The 18,472-nt window shown below is 38.1% G+C and overlaps 1 protein-coding gene across 1 annotated transcript; it reads left to right on the top strand.

The window, feature by feature from the left end:
- The first annotated feature begins 10,530 nt into the window (after positions 1-10,530).
- LOC116628957 (transcriptional repressor CTCF-like) lies at positions 10,531-18,024 on the top strand. Its single transcript, XM_032399267.1, has 2 exons — positions 10,531-10,682; positions 17,143-18,024. The coding sequence occupies exons 1-2, from the start codon at positions 10,531-10,533 to the stop codon at positions 17,771-17,773; spliced, it is 783 nt and encodes a 260-aa protein (XP_032255158.1). The 3' UTR covers positions 17,774-18,024.
- Positions 18,025-18,472: the final 448 nt, after the last annotated feature.

Here is an 18,472-nt window from a genome sequence, read left to right as displayed (position 1 = left end):
AAAAAGGAGAACTACAGACCAATATCCTTGATGAACATGGATGCAAAACTCCTCACCAAAATACTAGCCAATAGGATCCAATAGTACATTAAAAGGATTATTCACCACGACCAAGTGGGATTTTTCCCTGGGCTGCAAAGTTGGTTCAACATCCGCAAATCAATCAATGTGATACAATACATTAATAAAAGAGAGAACAAGAACTATATGATCCTCTCAATAGATGCAGAAAAAGCATTTGACAAAGTACAGCATCCTTTCTTGATCAAAACTCTTCAGAGTATAGGGATAGAGGCTACATACCTCAATATCATAAAAGCCATCTATGAAAAACCTACAGTGAATATCATTCTCAATGGGGAAAAACCGAGAGCTTTCCCCTAAGGTCAGGAACACGGCAGGGATGTCCACTATCACCACTGCTATTCAACATAGTACTAGAAGTCCTAGCCACAGCAATCAGACAACAAAAAGAAATAAAATCCACATCTGAATCGGCAAAGAAGTCAAACTCTCACTATTTGCAGATGATATGATACTTTATGTGGAAAAGCCAAAAGACTCCACCCCAAAACTGCTAGAACTCATACAGGAATTCAGTCAAGTGGCAGGATATAAAATCAATGCACAGAAATCAGTGGCATTCCTATACACCAACAACAAGATAGAAGAAAGAGAAATTAAGGAGTCGATCCCATTTACAACTGCACCCATAAACCATAAGATACCTAGGAATAAATCTAACCAAAGAGGCAAAGAATCTGTACTCAGAAAACTATAAAATACTCATGAAAGAAATTGAGGAAGACACAAAGAAATGGAAAAATGTTCCATGCTCATGGATTGGAAGAACAAATATTGTGAAGATGTCAATGCTACCTAGAGCAATCTACACATTCAATGCAATCCCTATCAAAATACCATCCACTTTTTTCAAAGAAATGGAACCAATAATCCTAAAATTTGTATGGAACCAGAAAAGACCCCGAATAGCCAGAGGAATGTTGAAAAAGAAAAGCAAAGCTGGTGGCATCACAATTCCGTACTTGAAGCTCTATTACAAAGCTGTCATCATCAAGACAGTATGGTACTGGCACAAAAACAGACATAGATCAATGGAACAGAATAGAGAGCTCAGAAATGGACCCTCAACTCTATGGTCAACTAATCTTCGACAAAGCAGGAAAGAACGTCCAATGGAAAAAAAGAGAGTCTCTTCAACAAATGTGTTGGGAAAATTGGACAGCCCCATGCAGAAGAATGAAACTGGACCATTTCCTTACACCACACACAAAAATAGACTCCAAATGGTTGAAAGACCTAAATGTGAGAGAGGAATCCATCAAAATCCTAAAGGAGAACACAGGCAGCAACCTCTTTGACCTCAGCCACAGCAACTTCTTCCTAGACATATCACCAAAGGCAAGGGAAGCCAGGGCAAAAATGAACTATTGGGACTTCATCAAGATAAAAAGCTTTTGCACAGCAAAAGAAACAGTCAACAAAACCAATAGACAACCGACAGAATGGGAGAAGATATTTGCAAATGACATACCAGATAAAGGGCTAGTACCCAATATCTGTAAAGAACTTATCAAATTCAACACCCAAAGGACAAATGATCCAATCAAGAAATGGGCAGAAGACATGAACAGACATTTTTCCAAAGAAGACATCCAAATGGCTAACAGACACATGAAAAAGTGCTCAACATCATTTGGCATCAGGGAAATCCAAATCAAAACCTCAATGAGATACCACTTCACACCAGTCAGAATGGCTAAAATTAACAAGTCAGGAAATGACAGATGTTGGCGGGGATGTGGAGAAAGGGGAACCCTCCTATAGTGTTGCTGGGAATGCAAGCTGGTGCAGTCACTCTGGAAAACAGTATGGAGGTTCCTCAAAAAGTTGAAAATAGAGCTACCATACGACCCAGCAATTGCACTACTTGGTATTTACCCCAAAGATACAAATGTAGGGATCTGAAAGGGTACATGCACCCCGAAGTTTATAGCAGCAATGTCCACAATAGCCAAACTATGGAAAGATCCAAGATGTCCATTGACAGATGAATGGATAAAGAAGATGTGTTATATATATATATATATATATATATATATATATATATACACATACACACACACACACACACACACACACACACACACAATGGAATATTATGCAGCCATCAAAAGGAATGAAATCTTGCCATGTGCAATGACATGGATGGAACTGGAGGGTATTATGCTGAGCGAAATATGTCAATCAGAGAAAGACATGTATCATATGATCTCACTGATATGAGGAATTCTTAATCTCAGGAAACAAACTGAGGGTTGCTGGAGTGGTGGGAGGTGGGAGGGATGGGGTGGCTGGGGGATAGACATTGGGGAGGATGTGTGCTGTGGTGAGCACTGTGAATTGTGTAAGACTATTGAATCACAGACCTGTACCTCTGAAACAAATAATACATTATATGTTAAAAATAAAAAAAAAGAAGATAGCAGGAAGGGAAAAATGAAGGGGGGGAATCGGAGGGGGAGATGAACCATTAGAGGCTATGGACTCTGAGAAACACACTGAGGGTTCTAGAGGGGAGGGGGGTGGGGGATGGGTTACCCTGGTGATGGGTATTAAAGAGGGCACGTACTGAATGGAGCACTGGGTGTTATATGCAAACAATGAATCATGGAACACTACATCAAAAACTAATGACGTAATGTATGGTGAGTAACATAACATAATAAAATAAAAAATAATAATAATAAAAAACACGCCAAAAACAGGAAAATATTTCTATCAATATGCTATTGGCTGAAGAAACACAGTTTCATGTAATATGTGCATATATGTGCATACGAATGCATAGAAAATGTGTTGGAAGCACACACACCATCATATTAACAATGAACATCTATAATGTACTGTCTTCTCTGTATATCTTTCTACATATTTTATAGTCTCTGTAAGCTCTTTTAATGTTGTTTAGAATAAAAAATACATTACATCAATGACCCCAGCTATGTTTCATACACACAAGTATGTAGTCACAGACACACACTCACACACACATACATACACACGCAGTACTATTAAATTTATGTGTCCAAAAAGGATAGTATCATGAAAGCAATAGGTTGCATTGTTCTGAAATAAGAATGAACTAGAATAAACTAAGTAACATAACATGGAAATATTTTTGATATGCAGTAGGAGGAAAATAATAATAACATCTACAGTATGGATGAGATAAGTTATTATTTCTCTCTCAGGGTAACATACATTCTAGAGTTGGGGTGAGGAAAATTATTAATCAAACCCATTTAATTGGTTTGATTTCCTTCTTGCTTTGTATTTTATGGATTGACACTAGATGTGCCCAGTACCTGGATCACTACATTTGATGTCATTTGAGCCCTGGAAGACCAGTGTACTTCAGAAGTCCTGACCAGGGTAAAGTCTCTGCTAGACAACAGAGTGAGAATCAAGAGATCTAACTTATAGAACCAGACCTACTGCAGTCCATGTAATATTTAGCAAGACTATTCCCATTTTACTAAACATGTTTTTGTAATCATTTTATGTTGAGATTTTGTGGTACAATTGATTTTCTCCTTCCTCTCCAGCTACTTCTTTATCTAACCGTCACAGATTTGGTGTTGGAAAACAACAAGATATTTAAACCACAAAATATGAATGAAGATATTCAGGTCCCAGCTGAAGGTCTGTACCTCAAGCAATTATTTATTTATTTATTTATTTATTCATTTATTTATTTATTTGACAGAAAGAGAGCATAAGCAGGGGGAGTGACAGGCAGAGGGAGAAGCAGGCTCCTTGTTGATCAGGGACCCCGATATGGAGCTCCATCCCAGGACCCTGAGATCATGACCTGAGCCGAAGGCAGGCACTTAAATGACTGAGCCACCCAGGTGCCCCAAATCTTACATTTTTAATCGTGATACAATATACATGTCACAGAATTTACCATTTTAAACATTTTTTAAAAGATTTATTTATTTTAGAGAGAGAGAGAGCGAGCACATGAGTGGGGGGAGGCACAGAGGGAGAGAACCTGCAAGTAGACTCCCTGCTGAGCATGGAGCCTGAGGTGGGGCTGGATCCCACGACCCATGAGATCACAACCCACAAGATCATGAGTGACTCTAGTTGAAACCAAGAGCCAGATGCTCAGCCAACTGAGCCACCAAGGCGCCCCTTTTTAAGTGCACAGTTCAGTGGCATTAAGAGCATTCATATTGTTGTACATATATTACCGCCATCCATCACCAGAAATTTTTTATTTTCCAAAACTGAACTTCTGTACCCATTAAATAATAACTTCTCATTCTGTCCTCCACCCAGCCCCTGGAAACTACCATTCTACTTTCTGTCTCTATGAATTTGAATAGTGTATGAATTTGATGTACTTTAGTACTTATATAAGTGGAATCATACATTATTGGTCCTTTTGTGACTGGCTTATTTCACTTAGTGTAATGTTTATAAGATTAAGCATTATTGTAGCATGTATCAGAATCTCCTTCCTTTCTAAGGCTAGGTAATTTTCCATTTTATGTACATACCACATTCTGTTTATTAATTCATCTCAAAATTACCATGAGTTAGTTCCACATTTTGATTATTATGAATATATGATTATAATCATGATATATGAATATATATGATTATTATGTTTATAGCATGGGTATACAAATAACTATTTGAGTCCCTGAATTCAATTCTTTTGGGTATATATATATCCAGAAGTAGAATTGCTGGATCATCATTTTACTTTTCATTTGTAAAATTATGTTTAATTTTATAAAAATAAAATATTATTTTCTTTTTAATTCTATTTTTAATTTTATTTTTAATTTTGTTTTTAGTGTTTTGACAATCCACTTATTGTTGTCCATAACAGATGCCCCAGTTTACATTCCCACCAGCAGTGCACAGGGTTCCAGTTTCTCCATATTTTTGCCAATGCTTGATATTTTCTCTTTGGTTTTGCTTTGTTGGATAATAGCCATACTAATAGGTGTGAAGTAGTATGGCACTGTGGCTCTAATTTGTATTTCTCTAATAAGTAGTGACTTTGAGCATATTTTCTGAGGGAGTGTGATGTCCAGTGTCCCTGAAGTTAGAAGAATATTTGCAAACTGGTCTTTCCTGCCCCTGTGAAAACTACATGACATGGCTGGGTGAAGGGCCTTTACTGGGATGACCCTGGTAGCAAAAGGAATCAGAAAGGAAATGGCAACCTGCTTCTCTCACTTCTTGATTTTCTGTCTCCCTGTGGCATTCTCAAAGGTCAGACCCAAATGGGTGGTAAAACACAAACAGGATGTCAGAGTCCTTGCCATATCACCTATGCACACTCTAAGGAATGTTGATTGAGAGAGTCAAATATCCCTTACCTAAATCTGTTTCCTCTAAAAGCATATTTCATACAAGGAAGTCAGCAATAACTACTGAAGAGACTATGCATCTATTTCAAAACTTTATTGATAGAATTAATTACTAATGGCATTACCAACAATATCTACTAGCAGGCACCCAAGCTGACATAAAACAGTCTTTGTTAAGGGACTTGTGCTTTATGTTATAGGTAAACAGAAGCCATATTGAAATTTAAATTACTGGTGGGAAAAGACATAAATATCCCTTTAGAGAACTGGTTTCCCAAGTGATGTACAACTATGCAAGTAGCAATAAGCAAGATGATGGTGTATTGGAGCCCAGAAATGTAACATTAGATTTTTCAAAACATTTAAAATCTAATCCTTTATAACAGGTGTCAGCAAACTAAAAGCCTGATGGTTGTGTCTGGCTTGCTGCCTTTAAAAAAAAATTATTAGAGCATAGTTATCCCTCATTTTTTTATCTTCATGTCTATGGCTGCTTTCCTGTTACAATGGCACAGGTGTCATTGGGATAGAGACTTATATGATCACCAAGCATAGGGTATCTAGTATCTGGCATTTCACTGAAAAAATTTGCCAACTCTTGTTTTGTAACTTAAAGTTTGGGTGTATTTCTTAGAGTGCAAAAATGATTAGTACTGTATCTAGATATATAATGATATTTGACACATCTTAAAGTACTAAAAAAGGCTTTCTTAAACAAGGATGCTTGTCTAGAAAAGCATGGAGACTTCTGTTTTATGAAATAGATATCAAATTGCTCACCTAGCATAGGGGTTCTATCATCTTAATTCACTGAATCAAAACAGGAAAAATACTGGCTGATAATTCAGTCTCTCCAGGATCCTCTTACAAGAGCTGTCTATGTGTCTCCCACAAAAAGTGATGGATAAAATACCCTCAACCCCCAATATATAACTCAACCCCAAAACACAGACACACACAAACACACTGATGATAGCCTTTAAATAGGCCTTTAATTGATATAGATTTTCCGCCTTTTCTGCCTATAATTCTATCTGATCAATCTACTAGGAAACAGCAGAGACAGTTGTCATAAAAAACAAAATGTTGGGATATTTCCTGCATTAGTGTAGCATTGTATGGAAACCAGGAGATATAAATTCACTCTCAGAGTCAGATTCATAATTTAGAGGTCAGCCACTCTTAACTATACCACTCCAAATAATGAATGTACAAAACCACATTAAGGAACATACTATCAACCTTTAATTAGTAGGTATTTCATGGAACAAACTTTTCAAACAGTGGTAATGCAGAATGTTTAGGATTTTTTGTAGGCTCAGATTTCCTATCAGACTGAGAATCAGGATTAACTTGGAACTGATAATAAATACCACATGCTTGTCCCTGAAGTGATGCCAAAATCCAAAAGCTTCCAAAATTACTTCCAATACTCAGTTACCACATTTAATTCCCAGACACAAAGATGAGGAGGAGGTATTGGAAAAATGTCTGAGATCCTCATGAGTACCTCATGACTGGCTTCCATGTCAAAAGGGTTCTACTGTTTGCCACCATTGGCCAACAGAAACATACAGTCAATTTTACTAAAGTTGTGTCACAGGAATTTCTGGTAGCAGACCCTGACGCACAGAAGTTTCAGTCAATTCCTAACACTGCTCTATTACTTCAACCTCCAGGCATAAGTCACTGTAACTCCAGTCAACAATAAACTCCATTGGCACTTGAATTACAAGATAAATATATACTTTCCATGACACATTAACTTTATCATGAGAACATGAGCATTGTACCAGACTGCAAAGTCTCACATGTGACTCACATTGCTCTAACTGGATAACTGAAGTAGGAAAAAAGATGTCAGAACCTGACATTGTGATGACTCTGCAGAACACAGGGCCAAAGCAAAATATGTGAAAGGGTTTTTTCCTTTGAACAATATGTAACTTGTGATCAGAGATACTCTTGTTTTAATAGGCTGTTATGAGGGTAAGTTAACTGGTGTGGGTAGAATGCCCAAGAACTATCATGATGAATAAACATCATGAGAGGAGAAGGCAGAGATATCAAACCCTTCAGGTACAAAGGGAGGCAAGCTTCACATGGAGTTAGTGTCTGGGCCAAAACACATCAATATATGGAAAAATATATATGAAGATGATAGAAGAAAATGAGTCTTGACAAGAGACTGAACTCCCATGGACTGCCTTGTGTTTGGCAGTCACTGAGAAATGAATTTGATTCAGTGATATTGTAGAATCTGCTTTCCTCAGGCCATGCTGGAATTGATACACAGTCAATAAATAAGGGTGTTCAGCTGTATGACTCATAGGTAGGCTAAGAATAAAAAAAAAGCTTAATGAGGGTTGACAAGTTGCATGCAAATTTATCAGCGTACACAAATATATATAGTTTCTATCACACAGAGATATTCAGCCTAGAGAGGCACAACTGCTCTATTGTGTTCATCTCAGAATTAAGAAGCAAAGAGAAAATCCCCTTTGTTATTAATCCTGGAATCTCCTTTTCAAGAAGCCACCACATTCTTGATGGAATACATAGAAGTAAGGATGGGTGGGACAGGCATGACCATTTGTAAGTGAAAGAAAGTTTGCAATAGTTTCTCTGTGAGGGAAAAACTAGGACAGATATCATGACCCCAATTCCGGCTATTATATTTTTTCATGGATTAAAATGAGGTAGACCCATGAGTAAGCTTTCCAATCACAGAATCCTTCAAAAACACAGGTTTGAGTTTTGAGTGTGGCTCTACTACATAAGCTGTGTATGGCTATAAGTATTTTCCTTAGCTGCTCTTTTTCCTAGTCTCATTTTCTGGGAAATAAACAAAATATCAACATCTCTTCAATATAAGGATTTATTAGAGGTCACAAATGACAAGGGATAGAAGCAGAAAAATGTTCACCTGCAGCCCAGAAGGCTGACCTATAGCCTATGTAGTTTTGATAAGGATCAAATAAGTGTTAGTTGCTACATTCTTAAAGGGTCTCATGACTGCCTGTACATCTCACTGATAGTTAATATTGAATTGAATCATAAGCACTAGAGAAATCTTGTGAAAGTAGTTTTACAAGTAGAAATTTGGAGAAGACTTTTATGACTTAATACTCCCTGCACATCCCTTCGCCTTTGAGTACTAAGCATATAACCATCAGCTTCACACAGCAAAAGTACAGTTCTTTCTGCCCACAGGTCTTGTCCCTGTGCTTTAATAAAAACAACTTTTTGCAACCAAAAGTGTCTCAGGAATTCTTTCTTGATCGTTGTCTCACAGCCCACATCAACAAATGCACACTGTGTTTTATCTAAAATATTAAGGATGAATAAAAGTGTTTTAAAAACTCAAAGGTTATATCTGTAATAGAGGCACCAGTCCGTGAGAGTGTTAGATTTCAGTCTAGAAATTCTGGACTCCAATTTCTGGCATTTAAATGGCCAGCAGATTGTGGACATTGCTGCTAGAAACATTGGGGTGCATGTGCCCCTTCTTTTCACTACATCTGTATCTTTGGGGTAAATACCTAGTATTGCAATTGCTGGGTCATAGGGTAGCTCTATTTTTAACGTCTTGAGGAACCTCCATACTGTTTTCCAGAGTTGCTGTCCCAGCTTGAATTCCCATCAACAGTGTAAGAGGGTTCCCCTTTCTCCACATCCTCGCCAACATTTGTCGTTTCCTGTCTTGTTAATTTTTGCCATTCTAACTGGTGTAAAATGGTATCTCATTGTGGTTTTGATTTGTATTTCCCTGATGGCTAGTGATGTTGAACATTATTTCATGTGTCTGTTAGCTATTTGTATGAGATGCCCTTTCACCGATGAATAGATAAAGAAGATGTGGTTCATATATACAATGGAATATTACTCAGCCATCAGAAAGGATGAATACCCACCATTTGCATTAACATAGATGGAACTGGAGGGGATTATGCTAAGTGAAATAAGTCAAGCAGTGAAAGACAATTATCATATGCTTTTACTCATATGTGGAATACGAGGACCACAGGGGAAGGGAGGGAAAACTGAATGGGTAGAAACAGAGAGGGAGATAAACCATGAGAGACTCTGGACTCTGGGAAACAAAGTGAGGGTTACAGAAGGGAGGGGAGTGAGGGGATGGGGTAACAAGGTGATGGGTATTAAGGAGGGCATGTGTGGTGATGAACACTGGGTGTTATATGTAACTAATGAATCATCGAACACTACATCAAAAACAAATGATGTATTATATGTTGACTAATTGAACATAAAAATATTAGTAATTTTTATGTTAATCACATTTTGAAATGCTACTTTGGATATACTGGGATAAATAAAATATATTAATAAATTTCACCTTTTCATGTTTTTAAATGCTTCTACTAGGCAATTTAAAATTATATATTCTGGGGAGCCTGGGTGGCTCAGTTGATTAAGTGTCTGACTCATGATTTTGGCTTAGATCATGATCTCAGGGTTGTGAGATCAAGCCCAGTGTTGGGCTCCGCACTCAGTGGGGAGTCTGCTTGAGACACTCTCTCTCCTTCTGCATCTGTCCCTCTCCCACCACACTGTCTCTAACTCTCTCTAAAATAAACAAATGAATCTTTTATTTTATTTATTTATTTATTTATTTTTTAAAGATTTTATTTATTTGTCAGAGAGAGAGAGCACAAGCAGAGGGAGTGGGAGAGGGAGAAGCAGGCTTCCCGCGGAGCAGGGAGCCCGATGCGGGGCTCGATCCCAGGACCCTGGGATCATGACCTGAGCCGAAGGCAGACGCTTAACGACTGAGCCACCCAGGCGTCCCTAAACAAATGAATCTTTTAAAAAATTAAAAAAAATAAATGGTCAGCAGATAAATATTTAGATATTTATCTAAACATTCTTACATGCTGCATGGGGAATAAAATGAGATTTATTACACACCCTTAATTCATTAAACATTAAAGGAAACATTAAAAAGACAACAGCCAGATAATAGTAAAAGTTATCTTTCAATAATAAAGGAATGCTGATTGGAGACAGGATTGATGCAATGAACATGAGGATGGAAGGAGCACATCTCTCCACAGACACTTAACAAACCAGAAGGGAGTGGCATGATCTATTCCACATGCCGAATGGGAAAGGACTGCAGCCAAGAAGACTCTATCCAGGAAGGGCACCATTCAGAATAGAAGGTGATATCAAGAGTTTCCCAGATAAACAAGAACTAAAGAAGTTCGTGATCACTGATCTTCATTCTTATTGTAATATTGAGTTCTTGTGAGATGTCATTGCCCATTCTATTCTTTTTTGGATGGTAATTATTACATAGAGTGCCATCTTTTTGTTTTGTTTTGTGGAATATATTTCTTTTTCTGTTACCTAATCAATTTTTTTTTCTCTCTCTATATATAACCAAGTGCTTTTTTCAAGTATTTTTTGTATGTAAAGTAATAATTTATGTGCAAATTTATAACTGGATTTTCCTGTACCCTATCCTTTGACGATAGTTACCAGGGACACCATTCTTTGCTCCTGTACCTAGGAAGGATGTGTTTCATATTTCCAGCCAGTATTATTTCCATAGTTTGTCTAAGAGGAATCAATTTCTTACTGCAGTCATTTGATGCTTACCTACGCATAGATGATGGTGCTTAGTCTAATTACACAAGTGTAAGAAGAAGATGAAATAAAATGACTCATTTAACCTTAATCAAGACATATCTTTTCTCTGGGAAGATTGTGTTCTGTGATGGTGCACACAAATTGAAGGGGGATGGATGCCAAGGAAGGAAGGAGAAAGGGAACAAAGTGATCCAGATCAGCAGAGCCTACTCTTGAGAACCGATGGGAGAATGCAATGCACAGCCTGATCTTTCTCACATCCAGTGTTACTAAAGGATAATAATTTTCCTGAATGTAATAAGAAAAGTAAATAAATAAAAGATAGTAGGCTAAAAAATAATAATAAAGGAATGCAAATACAAAAGCATCCGATATTTCACCTCTGCAGATTAGTAAAACAAAGAATGGCCAAATGTGGATTATCCAAAGTCTGAGTGAACAGGCACCTGGGGGAAAGTTGCTGGTTCCCAAGATCACACAGGTAGGATATGGAACACCCAAATAAAAACCCAGGTTAATCAACCACCAAAGCAGGCAGTTATCTCTCCATAGCACTCAACATAGGAAAGCTCATTGAAAATGCCAAAATTAACAAGTCAGGAAATGACGGATGTTGGCGGGGATGCGGAGAAAGGGGAACCCTCCTACACTGTTGGTGGGAATGCAAGCTGGTGCAGCCGCTCTGGAAAACAGTGTGGAGGTTCCTCAAGAAGTTGAAAATAGAGCTACCATATGATCCAGCAATTGCACTACTGGGTATTTACCCCAAAGATACAAAAGCAGGGATCCGAAAGGGTACGTGCACCCCGATGTTTATAGCAGCAATATCCACAATAGCCAAACTGTGGAAAGAGCCAAGATGTCCATCGACAGATGAATGGATAAAGAAGATGTGGTATATATATACAATGGAATATTATGCAGCCATCAAAAGGAATGAGATCTTGCCATTTGCAACGACGTGGATGGAACTGGAGGGTATTATGCTGAGCGAAATAAGTCAAACAGAGAAAGACATGTATCATATGACCTCACTGATATGAGGAATTCTTAATCTCAGGAAACAAACTGAGGGTTGCTGGAGTGGGGGGTGGGGTGGGAGGGATGGGGTGACTGGGTGATGGACACTGGGGAGGGTATGTGCTCTGGTAAGCGCTGTGAATTGTGCAAGACTGTTGAATCTCAGATCTGTACCTCTGAAACAAATAAGGCAATATATGTTAGAAAGAAAAAAAGAAGAAGAAGAATGTAGCAGGAGGGGAAGAATGAAGGGGGGGGGAATCGGAGGGGGAGAAGAACCATGAGAGACGATGGACTCTGAAAAACAAACTGAGGGTTCTAGAGGGGAGGGGGGTGGGAGGATGGGTTAGCCTGGTGATGGGTATTGAGGAGGGCATGTTCTGCATGGAGCACTGGGTGTTATGCACAAACAATGAATCATGCAACACTATATCTAAAACTAATGATGTAATGTATGGGGATTAACATAACAATAAAAAAATTTTAAAAAATGCCAAATAATAATAATAATGTAAAAACATTACTGTCAATATTTGAGTCTTTCTTTTCTTTATCTTATTTCTACAACTACAAATCTATTTGTGTTTTTCAAGTTTTTATTTAAATTCCATTTAGTTAACAGAGCATAATATTAGTTTCAGGTGTAAAATTTAGTGATTCAACACTTACATACAACACTCAGTTCTCATCACAAGTTCACTCCTTAATCCCTATCACCTATTTAACCCATCCACCTGCCAACTTCCCCTCCAGCAACTCTCAGTTTGTTCTCTATAGTTAAGAGTGTTTCCTGGCTTGCCTCTATTTTTTTCCTGTATATTCATCTGTTTTTTTTCTTAAATTCCATATATGAGTGAAATCATATGGTATTTGTCTTTCTATGACTGACTTATTTTGCTTAGGATAATACTATCTTCATTCACATCATTGCAAATGGCAAGATTTCATTCTTTTTTATGGCTGAGTAATATTCCAGTGTGTGTGTGTGTGTGTGTGTGTGTGTGTGTGTGTATCTCACATCTTCTTAATCCATTTGTCAGTTGATAGACATTTTGACTCTTTCCTTAATTTGGTTACTCTAGATAATGTTGCTATAGACATTGTGGTATCCCTTCAAATCAGTATTTTTGTATCCTTCGGGTAAATACCTAGTAGGCAATTATTGGATTGTAGGGTAGTTCTATTTTTAATTTTGAGGAATCTCCATAAAATTTTCCAGAGTGGATGCAACAGTTTGCATTCCCAACAACAGTGCAAGAGAGTTTCCATTTCTCCACATCCTTGACAACACTCGTTGCTTCTTGTGTTGTTTATTTTAGCCATTCTGATTGGTGTGAGGTGCTATCTCATTGTAGTTTTGATTTGCATTTCCCTGATAATAAGTGATCATAAGCATCTTTTCATGTGTCTGTTAGCCATCTGTATGTCTTCTTTGAAAAATATTCATGTCTTCTGCCCATTTTTTAACTGGATTATTTGTTTTTTGGGTGTTGAGTTCATTATATATTTTGGATACTAATCATTTATCAGATATGCCATTTGCAAATATATTTTCCCATTCTGTAGGTTGCCTTTTAGTTTTTTTTTATTATGTTCAGTTAACCAACATATAGTACATCATTAGTTTTTGATGTAGTGTTCAACGATTCATAGTTGCATATAACACCCAGTGCTCATCACATGTGTCCTCCTTAATACCCATTACTCTGTTACCCTATCCCCCCACCCCCTCCCCTGTAACCCTCAGTTTGTTTCCCGGAGTCCAGAGTCTCTCATGGTTTTATCTCCCTCTCTGATTTCTTCCCATTTAAGTTTTCCCTCCCTTCCCCTGTGGTCCTCTGCACTATTCCTTATGCTCCACATATGAGTGAAACCACATGATAATTGTCTTTCTCTGCTTGACTTTTCACTTAGCATAATCCCTTCCAGTTCCATCCATGTTGATGGAAATGGTGGGTATTCATCTTTTCTGATGGCTGAGTAATATTCCATTGTATATATGAACCACATCTTCTTTATCCATTCATCTGTTGAAGGACATCTCGGCTCCTTCCACAGTTTGGCTGTTTTCTTCACTGCAGAAGCTTTTTATTTTGAGGAGGTCCCAATAGTTTCTTTTTACTTTTGTTTCCCTTACCTCAGGAAATGTATCCAGTAAGAAGATGTTACCGCTGATATCAAAGAGGTTACTGCCTGTGTTCTCCTCTAGGATTTTAATGGTTTCCTGTCTCACATTTAGGTCTTTAATCCATTTGGTGTTTATTTTTGTGTATGGTGTAAGAAAGTGGTCCAGTTTCATTCTTCTGCATGTTACTGTCCAGTTTTAACAACACCATTTGCTGAAGAGACTGTCTTTTTTCCATAGGATATCCTTTCCTGCTTGGTCAAAGTTCAGTTGATCATATAGTTGTGGGTTCATTTTTGGGTTTTCTATTCTGTTCCATTGATCTATGTGTCTGTTTATGTGCCAGTACCACACTGTGGTGATGACAACTTTGTAATATTACTTGAAGTCCAGTACTGCGATCCCTCCTCCTTTGCTTTTCTTTTTCAAGATTGTTTTGGCTATTCAGGGTCTTTTGCAGTTCCATACAAATTTTAGTATTGTTTGTTCTAGCTATGTGAAAATGCTGGCGGTATTTTGATAAGTATTGCATTAAGTGTGTAGATTGCATTGGGTACTATAGACGTTTTAACAATATTCATTCTTCCATTCCATGAGCATGGACTGTTTTTCCATTTCTTTGTGTCATTTTCAATTTCTTTCCTAAGTTTTCTATAGTTTTCAGAGTACACATATTTTACCTTGTGGTTAGGTTTATTCCTAGGTATCTTATGGTTTGGGGTGCAATTGTAAGTGGGATTGATTTCTTGATTTCTCTTTCTGCTGCTTCATTATTGGTGTATAGGAATGCAACTGATTTCTGTACATTGATTTTGTATCCTGTGACTTTACTGAATTCATGTATCAGTTCTAGAAATTTTTTGGTGGAGTATTTTGGGTATTTATAGTGTCATGTTATCTGCAAATAGTGAAAGTTTGACTTCTTCCTTGCCAGTTTGGTTGTGTTTTATTTCTTTTTGTTGTCTGATCACTGATGCTGGGACTTCTAGTATTATGTTAAATAACAGCGGTGAGAATGGACATCCCTGTCTTGTTCCTGACTGTAGAGGAAAAGCTGTCAGTTTTTTGCCATTGAAGATGATATTAGCTGTGGGTTTTCATATATGGCCTTTATGATGATGAGGTATGTTCCCTCTAGCCATACTTTGTTGAGGTTTTTATCATGAATGGATGTTGTACTTTGTCAAATGCTTAAGAATCATATGGAAAAAAAAAAAAGAATCATATGGTTCTTATTCTTTCTTTTATTAATGTGGTATATCACATTGATTGAAAATGTTGAACCACCCTTGCAACCCAGGAATAAATCCCACTTGATCATAGTAAATGATACTTTTAATGTACTGTTGGATTCAATTTGCTATTATTTTATTGATAATTTTTGCCTCCATGTTCATCAGGGATATTGACCTGTAGTTCTCTTTTTTAATGGAATCTTTGGTTTTGGAATCAGGGTAAAGCTGACCTCATAGAATGAATTCCGAAGTTTTCCTTCCATTTCTATTTTTTGGAACATTTTGAAAAGAATAGGTATGAACTCTTTAAATGTTTGGTAGAATTCCCCTGGGAAGCCATCTGGCCTTGGACTTTTGTTTGTTGGGAGTTTATTGATTATTGATTCAATTTCTTTGCTGGTTATGGGTCTGTTTAAATTTTCTATTTCTTCCTGTTTCAGTTTTGGAAGTTTATTTATTTATTTTTAAGATTTTATTTATTTATTTGACAGAGAGAGACACAGTGAGAGAGGGAACACAAACAGGAGGAGTGGGAGAGGAAGAAGCAGGCTTCCCGCTGAGCAGGGAGCCCGATGCAGGGCTTGATCCCAGGACCCTGGGATCATGACCTGAGCCAAAGGCAGATGCTTAATGACTGAGCCACCCAGGCACCCCAGTTTTGGAAGTTTATATGTTTCTAGGAACTTGTCCATTTCTTCCAGGTTGTCCATTTGTTGGCACATAATTTTTCATAATATTCTCCTATACTTGTTTGTATTTCTGTGGTGTTGGTTATTTCTCATCTCTCATTTGTGATTTTATTTAATTGGGTCCCCTTTTCTTTTTTAAGTCTGGCTAGGGGTTTATCAATTTGTTAATGTTTTCAAAGAACCAGCTCCTAGTTTCATTGATCTGTTCTACTATTTTTTTGTTTGTTTGTTTGTTTTTTAGTTTGTACACCACTTATTTCTGCTCTAATCTTTATTATTTCCCTTCTTCTGCTGGCTTTAGGCTTCGTTTATTGTTCTTTTTCTAGCTCCTTTAGGTGTAATGTAAGGTTGTATATTTGAGATTTTTCTTGCTTCTTGAGGTAGGCTTATATTGCTATATACTTCCCTCTTAGGACTGTTTTTGCTGCATCCCAAATGTTTTGGACTGTCATGTTATTATTTTCATTTGTCTCCATGTATTTTTCTACTTCTTTTGATTTCCTGGTTGACCCATTCATTTCTTAGTAGCATGTTGCTTAACCTCCATGTATTTGTGGTCTTTCCAAATTTTTTCTTGTGGTTGACTTCAAGTTTCATAGTGTTATGGTCAGAAAACATGCATGGTATGATCTCAATCTTTTTGTACTTCTTGAGGCCTGTTTTGTTACCTAGTTTGTGATTTATTCTGAAAAATGTCCCATGTGCACTTGAAAAGAATGTGTATTTTGCTGCTTTAGGATGACATATTCTGAATATATCTGCTATGTCCATCTGGTCCAGTGTGTCATTGAAAGTCACTGTTTCCATGCTGATTTTCTGCTTAGATGATCTATTAATGTAAGTGTGGTGTTAAAGCCCCCTACTATTATTGTATTATTATCAATGAGTTCCTTTACATTTGTTATTAATTGTTTTATATATTTGGGTGCTCCCATATCGGGGGCATAAATATTTACAATTGTTAGATCTTCTTGTTTGATAGTTCCCTTTATTATGACATAGCACCCTTCTTCATCTCTTGTTACTGTCTTTGGTTTAAAACCTAGTTTCTCTGAGCCTTATGCCTGCAGCCACTGCGACAAGACCTTCCGCCAGAAACAGCTCCTCGACATGCACTTCAAACGCTATCATGACCCCAACTTTGTCCCTGCGGCCTTTGTCTGTTCTAAGTGTGGGAAAACCTTTACACGCCGGAATACCATGGCAAGACATGCTGACAATTGTGCTGGTCCAGATGGCGTAGAAGGGGAAAATGGAGGGGAAACAAAGAAGAGTAAACGTGGCAGAAAAAGAAAGATGCGTTCCAAAAAAGAAGACTCCTCTGACAGTGAAAATGCTGAGCCAGACCTGGATGACAATGAGGATGAGGAGGAACCTGCTGTGGAAATTGAACCCGAGCCAGAGCCTCAGCCTGTGACCCCAGCCCCACCCCCTGCCAAGAAGCGGAGAGGACGCCCTCCTGGCAGAACCAACCAGCCCAAACAGACCCAGCCAACAGCCATCATCCAGGTGGAAGACCAGAATACAGGTGCAATTGAGAACATTATAGTTGAAGTCAAAAAAGAGCCAGATGCAGAACCCGTGGAGGGGGAGGAAGAGGAGGCCCAGCCGGCAGCCACAGACGCCCCCAACGGAGACCTCACGCCCGAGATGATCCTCAGCATGATGGACCGGTGATGGCGGGGCCTTGCTCGTCGCCAGGACTGCTCTGGGCTGTGTTTAAACGGCCCGCATCTTAATTTTTCTCCCTTCTTTCTTCTTTTGGCTTTGGGAAAAGCATCATTTTACACCATTTTACCAAACACACTGAGAACTAAAACTTCAAGGATGATGTTAGAAAAATGTGATTTTACTAGAACTTGCTGTTTGATGTTAGCAAATCATGGAATGTTCTGAGTCCCTGAGGGTTTACTGTGAAGTGCTGAGGACAGTGTTCTCAGTGCCTAACTGGTTTTCTTAGATGGACACAGAGACATTGGACCCTCTCTCTTGCTATGGTAAACCACTCCAGAATGGCCACCGGGTTTCCCAGAGTTCTAGGTCTTCTTCCCAGGAGAGTTTTTAATTGTAAATGCAGACTTGGGAAGGACTTACACTTTTAAACTGGTTTTTGCTTCTGCTTCTCCCTGACTCCCTTTGCTCGGAGCCAGCTGCACGCCAGTAGTCCGGCATGCTGCGATCGGTGTCTGTCCTGAAGGCTTTGCCGCTTTCTTGGCAGAGTTTCTGGTATGGTCAAGCTTGTAAATAACTTTTTTTACATTTTAATCTTTTCCATTAATTAAGAGGTTGAAAAGAAGTGCAGTGTAAGAAAACCCAGCATTTTAATTACTTGCAAATTAAGTTACCACAGACTCTGTCGTGTGTAAATGTTGACAA

The sequence above is a fragment of the Phoca vitulina genome, unplaced genomic scaffold (assembly GCF_004348235.1).
Source record: "Phoca vitulina isolate PV1807 unplaced genomic scaffold, GSC_HSeal_1.0 scaffold151, whole genome shotgun sequence".
NCBI classification, from domain to species: Eukaryota; Metazoa; Chordata; class Mammalia; order Carnivora; family Phocidae; genus Phoca; species Phoca vitulina.
Note: the sequence above shows the minus strand (reverse complement) of the source record. Positions and strands in the feature narration are given on the sequence as shown.